The sequence below is a fragment of the Branchiostoma lanceolatum genome, chromosome 13 (assembly GCF_035083965.1).
Source record: "Branchiostoma lanceolatum isolate klBraLanc5 chromosome 13, klBraLanc5.hap2, whole genome shotgun sequence".
Lineage (NCBI taxonomy): Eukaryota > Metazoa > Chordata > Leptocardii > Amphioxiformes > Branchiostomatidae > Branchiostoma > Branchiostoma lanceolatum.
Window position 1 is genome coordinate 2919143 of NC_089734.1, and position 9050 is coordinate 2928192.

The following is a 9050-nucleotide window of genomic DNA, read 5'->3' on the forward strand; positions in this document are numbered from 1 at the left end:
GGGGAAATATATACCTTACCGTGGACTGACTCTACTGGCCGATCATTCCTTTTTTTGCCGAACTCAGCTATCCACAGTACCCTCGTAGGAAAGCCAGCTGGAGGCTAAAAAGAATGCCCCCAGTTTGCCGCCCTTGGTCTATCGTATGACGAAGGTGACCGTGCCCTCACATACCGGACCATCAACATAATCACTATAATTAGACCCCACCCACAAACTATGAGACATGGCCTCTGCATAACAAGGTGGATATGATGTTGTTCGTTACTTTCGCTTTGCTTCGCTGCTTTATTTCGTGTGAAGACGAATGTGGTTCAAGTTTTAGTTTCTTTAGATTTAGATTTGACAGGTGTAGTTGGCCATATTAGCTATCATGATCAGTGCGACGTACAAAGATCAGAATGCCGCAGTGTTGTTATACCCCAGCTTCTAATAAATATCACACCTTTGTCGTTATCGTGTAGCCCCTGTGTATTTCTTTCTTAATGTGGAGCTGACATCTGGGTTGTGTTGCAATCATAACACCCCAAAATACAAATTAAACTGATTCCAAAATAAACTGAGGTCACGGCACACCTGGTTTCACCAACTGCTGACGTCACGACCACCCCTCACATATGCTTAGGTGGTATCGTCCAGGTGTTGCTCGAGTATTTTGTTATTGTCTACATTCCATGAATACAATAGTTGCACAGACCTAGGGTCCAACTAAGCACGTGTACACGAACAATAATTCAGGAACCCACCAGAAATTACATCTCTACTTGCCATGTTGCAATGTTTTAGACACCCTGTAGTATTGATACTAGTTGAATACTTTATTTCCTCCATTAGTTACCATACAATTAACAAGATTGATTAAAGAGCCCAAAGGAACAAGCCTAGGCAATCAGAGACAGCAGACTTCAACTTCAACCCCTTGGTGGTTGACGCGACACCTGTCAGTACATACAGAAACTACAGTGCTGAAGTATAAACAGACAGACGGAACCGAGACAGACAGACATATCAGAAACAATGCTCCACTCCCCAAGGGTTGATGTAAAAATGGGAGGGCAACAATATCAACAGTAAGGTAGGAAAAACAACATTGGTCTGATTTCAGTTCCGAGTGATTGCTGATGGACATAAACAATGCCCGAGGGAAATACCAAAGAGTGACGTTTCCACAGTTCCTGTTTTCTATTTACGGACGTGTGAGGTCATGGATGTTATTTACCGTGTAAGCAATCCTCGCTTATTACCCTAGTGGTCCTATATATCACTGTTACATATTTGGAAATTAAGAAATGACTCGGTCTTTTTAGAATTTGAAATGAAACATTTTATATCTTGTAATCGTTTGTTTATGAATTCTGTCTAGCTGGTTTAACGTTGGGTAACATAAATTCGGGATTTTTCCGATAATGATTGACTGAAATCAATCTAGCAGAACAATAAACCATCCTTTTTTTCTATTATTCTGTCAGTATCATGTACTATCTTTGCACTAATCATATATATGGTAGATTTTGTCTCTAGTCGTGCTGACACCATAATATTTCAACTTGAAACTACCGTCTGCCGCACGCACAATGAAGGTGCTGTCGGACAGGGGTGAACATTAATTCGGGAGAGAAGATTCGTCTTGAATATCTTACCGCTAATTACATTTTATACAGCAGCTATTCGTTCCATCCTTGGCTTGAGGAGAGTGCTATGGATATAGACGTGTCCAAGTAAAAAAATACACGAAAAAACGGCCGTACCGCACACATCAGGCCAGTTCGGGAACAACCCGTGTGTTGAGTCGGTAGCTATAGAACGTCAAAGTCGACATCCACCGTCATGGCAACGTGTACATTATTCATGGAAAGTTAGCCGGATGCCGTAGCATTGATAATACTACTATGTCCATGTATTCCTTGTTGTGTTAGGAGCAAACTTTGAGGAAAATATCGTCCTCAGTCCACAATCACACGCAACATTTAGACAAAAAAGTGTTCCTCACAAACCTTTGTCGTCTGCTTGACAACAGGATTCTGGGTAATGATATGGCGGCGGGAAAATACATGTGCCGTAGGTTGTAGCAACAAAGAGGGGTTTTGATGATTGATCACACTTAGAGTCCAATTGCAGGTCAGCAATTTTAAGAAAATAAGTTGTCTTGTAAATAATTGTGTTTAGCAGGAAGCGGATGTGACATTTGTCTTATAAACCAGCCGACAACGATGGGGTTTGCGGATTCGATGGGGTGGTCTACAGGGGTGGGCTAGTGGGGTGGGCTACCTCAGCATCTACCCTTTCTGGACCTCAAGGCTGTGCATGGGGGTTTGGCCTCTCATGGAATTTCCTTGATTTAGAGGATCTGGGTCAAGCTGTGGGTGGGCTAGAAGGAAGGTAACAGCTGATGATATGGCAGGTGGGGGGGGGTACCCTAACTCTACCAAGACTGGTAGAAAAGCCATTTATCATAAACAAACATCTAAGTACTCAGTATACAATTAGGATTTTAGGTAAGAGGTACAAGGGGAAATAAACTGGAAGTTGGATAGGACAGCTAGGGAATGAGAGAGCCTTTGTTTGACAAAATTCAAAACATATGTCTCACATTTAGACTAGAATGTACCTGAATGTATGTGCTTGTATACAATGTATTTGTGGTTATGTGTGCCAGTGTGCATGAGCGTGGGTTGGAATGTTGTACTAGTAAGTGTGTGTGACTGTGTGTTTGTACAATGTATAGTGTTGCTTTTCTTGCTCATTTCTTTCTTGTAGCCACAATGCTACTGTCCTGTTGGCCTGACTGAGCAGTATATAAAGGAACAGGGAGCATAGTCCTCCATGTTTAAAAATCTAAAACTGGGGATAACAAACTCCTGCACGATGTAAATGTATGCAGTCTGTTTATTGCCCACCTCCACCCCCCCACTGTAGCATCCCCAAAGCAATATGATCCTTCAGCAAAATAAAGCATTCTTTTCGGCCCTCCCACAGAGTGACCCATGTTTTCCTCAAGAAAATTCCATTCAATGCTAAACCCCCATGCACAGCCTTGAGGTCCAGAAAGGGTAGATGCTGAGGTAGCCCACCCCACTAACCCACCCCTGTAGACCACCCCATCGAATCCGCAAACCCACAACGATGTGGTGTGATTCTCCCACGAAGCCCTCAGACTGTTCCAATAAGGGACGGAGAGTTTTTGTCCTCGTCGCCTTCTAATGCATGCTTATCGAAGCTTTTCAGACAGTGTTCTGAATACGTTAGTCTGTCAAGTTTTCATTTCTAGCGGTATTACTGATGTTGCATCTAGCACATATCCCTAAATACCCCGTTTTCGAAAAATCCCGAATTTAAGTACCCCACGAATTTATGTTACCCAACGTTACCTATTTCACATTTGAGGTTCCCCTGGCGTTCCATTATGCAAACATCAGCTACAAGGCACACCTGTAACTTGTCTCACGACACGTATTGAGACACGTAATGTATTAGTGACAGTTGCAACACACTCACAATGGGTTCAAAGTTGATGTTTGATTTTGATACATCTGGTTGGTGGCTATTAAAAATCATTACAGCTGGGAATCCCCTGACTGTGGGTGAAATATTTTGATAATGATAGTACACATTAGATATCCAATGTTCGTCGATGGAGGTGACCAACTAGCCAGCAACTGTGTGGGTAAATGCGTTCCTTTTTTGCCTAAGCACTAGCTGTTCTGGTTTCCTTCGGGATCGAGAGAAATGGGAGGGACCGGGAGCAAGCTTCATAAGGAAACGGTGACTGAATTCTGTCCTGGGTTAGACGGCTGGATCTCATGTCCAGGGATTGGAAATGGTAACTTCTTCCCGGGACAAACCATCTTGTGTAAGACCAACGGATGTTCTGCATCGGGGCAAATACTCTTGGATACGCAAGATGCGACTCTAAGATTTCAGGGAGGACTCAAACAATGGCCAATCCAGAGACGACAGGTGAAAATGGCTGACAACAGCCCGCAAAAGCTAGCTTTCACTTTCGCCAAAGGTGACGACATAAATTTATGGCTCTCGGCATACGCTAACCTCCAGATAGCCGCTGGTAAGAAACGTACAAAAGAGTACAAGATGCTCTTTGAACAGACTAGAAAGCTCAGTGTCGACATCGAACACTTTCGGTCAGTCTTCGAGGACATGACGCTGAAACAAGGCGCGGAGGGGATAAAAGGAGAGACCAGCTTTTTCGTAGTGACTGACGTATTTGCAGTAGGCAAGGTTAGGTGTGAGAGCTCTGAGCGAGTTGACGGTTATCTTCAGACCAACGTCAATAACCAGAAAGGCTCTGGAGTTGCGGTACAAGCTCGCCGAACATATAGTGCGAAGGCATCGCAGTTTTCAGAGACCCCAATCGCGCTGTACATGAAATGTGCTGAAGTCAAATACGATCCACAAACGTGGAAAATCACAGAGATTGAAAGCTGTGACGCCTCAAAGTTTAGAAAACACTACACCCTGATGGACGAAAAGTCACTCTATCCGAGATATCAGTGTGTAAACACAGGAGACATTACCATAGGTGAGTCCATTTTACTACGTTCTTCCGGATCCTAGCCTGTATCTAGACTATTGTTCTGTTGCCATCCGACCATATATACGACAGAAGTCAAAGGTCAATATTCTTTTAATTTCGTCAAGCTCGGGAATATTCGAATAAAAGAAAGATAAATGCAAGAGTAGTTGAATAACACATCTTCCTAGAAGTATTGCAATACTGTCTAATTGCCATTAACATGCTATTCGTAGTACATTGAGATTAGGTTGTATCACGATTAACAGGTCATTATGTCTATGACCCACCCCCCAAGGGGAACTATTGCGATTTGGCTGATGCAATTCAATCGTTGCGTAACAATGTGACGTCACTTGCGATGTTGTTGACACAAGACTCATTGGCTAATATTCTCATGCGCGAGACTTAGAAATTGATTAACTACTTGGTAAATGTTTACCAAAGAGTGCAAACAAATGACTCACGACTAAGGTATCGTTTACTCAAGAGGAGAAAAGATGGAGCTAATTTAATGTAATGAACCACAGTCGAATAAATCAAATCAAATCAACCACAATGTTGTTAGGTTTCGTCAGATAATCTCCAAGCAGATGGTAGAGGGCAAATTTGCAACTTTTCTACATGTAACGTTAGGTCCCCAGTTTTCTTTCAAACGACCTTCGAACGTTACGATTTCGCCTTCCTATATCTGATTGGAGATTATCGCCAGATAAAATTATGAACACTAAATGTTTAAGGAACTTTCATATATTGATGCACCTTCCTTATCTTTTACATGCAGCCTACAAGGTGGTGATCGACAGCGGTACGAAAACAAGTGCGGACGTCTTTTTACAGCTTGTAGACCAAGATGACAACTGGTCAGACCAGGTCCTATTCAGCAACCCCTGGTGGAGAAGACGGTTTACTGCCGACGGGTGAGAATTGAAGTGAATCACATTCTGTTTGGGCCCTTTGGTTACTGCCGTGCCAAGGGTAGATCTGCTTGGAGATTAATACATTGCCCGAGGGTAACGAATGAGAAGTTCCTCTTTTTAAGTCGCAGTTCCAATTGAATGTATTCAACGTTAAAGAGACCGATGCTTATTGACTTATTATTATTATCATTATTATTCTTCTTATTATTATTATTATTATCATTATCATTATCATCATCATTATCATCATCATCATTATCATTATTATCATTATTATTATCATTATTATCATTATAATTATTACCTTGGCCAAGACGGTTATTTTTGCCGTTTGCATTTGAGGTCAGAATAACGTTTAAGTTGTGAATGGATCCGTATGATATTTGGCTCGTTAAAAGTTGGCGTCACAAAAAAGGACAATGTCGATAATGGGACCCCTAGCGGCTTCCTAAGGTGTTGCAGAAGACGTTTCGGTTTTCATATCTTGTTACATTCTACAGGGTTTACAGTTCAGTCATCAGGGTGAGCTATAAAAACACAGGCGGCCCCCAAAACAACGGGCAATCAGCAGGGGATCTAGTGTCAAAGGTCAAGGTGTGGCACGACAACTCTGGATTCTCACCTGGATGGTTTCTTAACAAGGTATACAAGTCAAGCAGCATTTGTTGTAACAAAATTATAGTATGAAAAAACCATGGACATTAAATGAATTTTATTTACCAGTGGCGTTCTTGACTCTGATGAAATTCAACCAACAATACGCTCTTGCCGGGGACAGAATGTGCAAAATCAGCTGGTCGTGATTTCCCGTGCAATGTTTCAATTGAAACAACGATAGTTTGATTCATCAAAAGCGTTTTGTTTACCAATGACATTGATAACTATGAAGAAATACAACGAACATTATGCAACTTAAAACCTAGTCTGCTATAGGTTGAAGATGCTAACGGTGATTACCTCAAGCTGCACCCTGCTGCTGTGGTGAAACGTTTTTACCATGCAATGTTTACATATTTGTTTATCATAGGTGGTGCTGCAGAATTTAAAAACGGGTCTCCTGCAGGAGTTCCCGTTCTACCGCTGGCTGTCGAGGTGGGGAGACGACTACAGGATTGCCAGGGAAGTGACGATGATGGGGCCTGGGGACGGACAAGGTACTGGTGACCATGTTTTTTTAAATATATTCTTGGCATTTATGGACTTGTTATAAAAAAAAAAGTAGGTAGCCAACAGAAATACAAATGTACAAAACACTCTCTCTAAATGCTATGTATTGTGAGGTGCTGAGCGCGGTGTTCACTGAGCAGGTACTCAATTTACCAAAACTATCAATGACAATATGGGATCATATAAGGCATTTGATAAACAGATCTGAAACTTTGTCTAGTATCATCAGTATTGGTACATAGAACAAATGTTGTCACATTTCCAGTATTAACAGTTCATGTTCTGCCTCAATGTTTTACGCCTGTAGGTGCCTCTCTAGTATTGCACTTTATAAATGTATATACACGTCGCTCCTCGTATGATTATATAGATGTTGCAAAAAGAATCTCCCGTAATATACTGCATCCTTACATCTGGTTAAAGACTACAAGATGTGCTGACGGCGGCATATTGTTGATTTTCTTCCAGTGAGGCTCTACAAGGTTCGCGTCACCACGGCCGACAAGTGGAATGCCGCGAGTAAACGCCCCGTCATGGTCTGCATACATGGGAGTCTAGGGCAGTCAGAGAGGGTCCAAGTCCTGGGAGAACTGAAGAGAGGAAGGTAAATCTGTATCTGTATCTATATAGCCGGTATAACCGCCATCAGGCGTAACACACCAAATGATAAGTTTATGGTGCAACAATTGTACAAGGTACAGAGTATATACGTATGGCATCTACTGATACATAGTTACAGTTCCATATTGGTAATCTACCTAATTCAAGAGTATACAGTATGAGATGATAATAGGCTTTTACAATCATTAGAGGAATTTCTGATGGCTAGACATTCTTTAAAAGACTGTAAATAAAACGTTTCATTCGTACACCGGGAGGTTCTTTGTAACATTTTATGGAGCCTCCTTAAGTAATATCAAAGTAGAATAAAAGAGACCTTCTTAGCTTATCTCCCGACTCGTGTATACGAAAATGTCTTTCTTTCCTTCAATCATTTAATTCAGTTTAAGCTGACAGCGCCTTGTATTGTTTTCGCCAGGGAGACTGAGTACACCATTGTCGCGCATGACCTTGGAGACTTGCAGAGCGTGGAACTGAGTCTTCGTAACAAAGGCCACTGGTTTCTTGAGAAGGTAAGTAACGTTATATTATTCATATAGCTGCATATAGCTGTACCTTTAGATAACAACATTCATATCTATCTACATGTATCTATCTGTATGTCTCTCTTTCTCTCTCTCTCTCTCTTTCTCTTTCTTTCTTTCTTTCTTTCTTTCTCTCTCTCTCTCTCTCTCTCTATATATATATATATACATAAATACGCAATGCAATACTCGTTTATAGTAGATAAAAGACTGAATCCTACTCTGTAGATTGTCAAACATGTCACAGGCTATAAAGACGGTGATTTCCATATTTTCTTGTCGCAGGTTAAAGTGAAAATCCCAGGGTCTTCACAACTTCCAACTGCACAGTGCGACACATGGGTTAATGCAAACTCAAATATGTTCAACTTTGCTGGTGCCGCGATGAAGTGACCAACGAAGCTTCTGAATACCGAAGTATGCTAACGTTACATGTAGAATCAATGAGCTGCCATGTGTGCTTGTCATCTAAGGAGGTACTTGTGCCTGAGGGAACTGTTTGTATGATTTACATGAACAACACACCTCTCTAAAGTAAACTTTCTAGAAATCTGGACTTGGTGACGGAATTATATGATACAGTTAGCTTAGTGACAAGTTCAAGATCATTATTCAAATTGTTATCATAAAAACTGTGCAACGAATTTGTCCCTCCTTTGGTTGTAACATAATCAAGATTTGGTTAAAGCCTCTCTGCCAGTATGATGTCCTTGTAGATGCACAATATGAATATATGAGTAAATTATATATATATATGTATATATATATGCAAAGAGCTTTTTTATTTTGGGTGTAAATATATTCGTATGGAAAAGGAAACTGCGAATAAACTGGATTATGAATAAAAGAAACTATTGAGTTGGCTGGGACCATGTGTGTTATGTTCGCACGTAATACCATACAATGGTGTACAAGAATATATTTACTCAAGCAACTGGATAAATTTTGGTAGCATCCACTACCTTTCGTCAGTGACTGGACGAGATTTTCAGATCACCAGGGTTGAAACCAAAAAAAATGCTGTAAAAATGTAAATAATATGAAGACAAATTTAAATAGCTCAATAGGAAACAAAAATCAAACAAATCAAGACAAGGTCTCAACACTAGCCTCTACCAGGCTCAACGGATAGCTGGGAATATAGTAGAAATTGGCCAAATAGAGTAAATAGTATGCTAAGAGTAGTCGGCTACGGATAGAGGGTCCAATAAGCAATTATTGGACCCTCTATCCGTAGCCGACTACTCTCAGCATACTAGTTACTCTATTTGGCCAATTTCTACTATTTTC

At 41.0% G+C, this 9050-nt stretch overlaps 1 protein-coding gene across 1 annotated transcript; it reads left to right on the plus strand.

Moving 5' to 3' along the window:
- Positions 1-3451: 3451 nt before the first annotated feature.
- Positions 3452-8622, plus strand: LOC136447980 (uncharacterized). Its single transcript, XM_066447138.1, has 7 exons — positions 3452-4537; positions 5313-5448; positions 5949-6090; positions 6476-6602; positions 7084-7219; positions 7655-7748; positions 8046-8622. The coding sequence occupies exons 1-7, from the start codon at positions 3727-3729 to the stop codon at positions 8151-8153; spliced, it is 1554 nt and encodes a 517-aa protein (XP_066303235.1). The 5' UTR covers positions 3452-3726; the 3' UTR covers positions 8154-8622.
- The last annotated feature ends 428 nt before the right edge of the window (positions 8623-9050 follow it).

Bases quoted from the DNA above. Each gene is read 5' to 3' on its own strand.
- LOC136447980 (XM_066447138.1), top strand. From the start codon at position 3,727: ATGGGAGGGACCGGGAGCAAGCTTCATAAGGAAACGGTGACTGAATTC. The intron at 5,449-5,948 runs GTGAGAATTGAA...TACATTCTACAG, and splicing joins AGACGGTTTACTGCCGACGG to GGTTTACAGTTCAGTCATCA. The intron at 6,603-7,083 runs GTACTGGTGACC...ATTTTCTTCCAG, and splicing joins GGGGCCTGGGGACGGACAAG to TGAGGCTCTACAAGGTTCGC.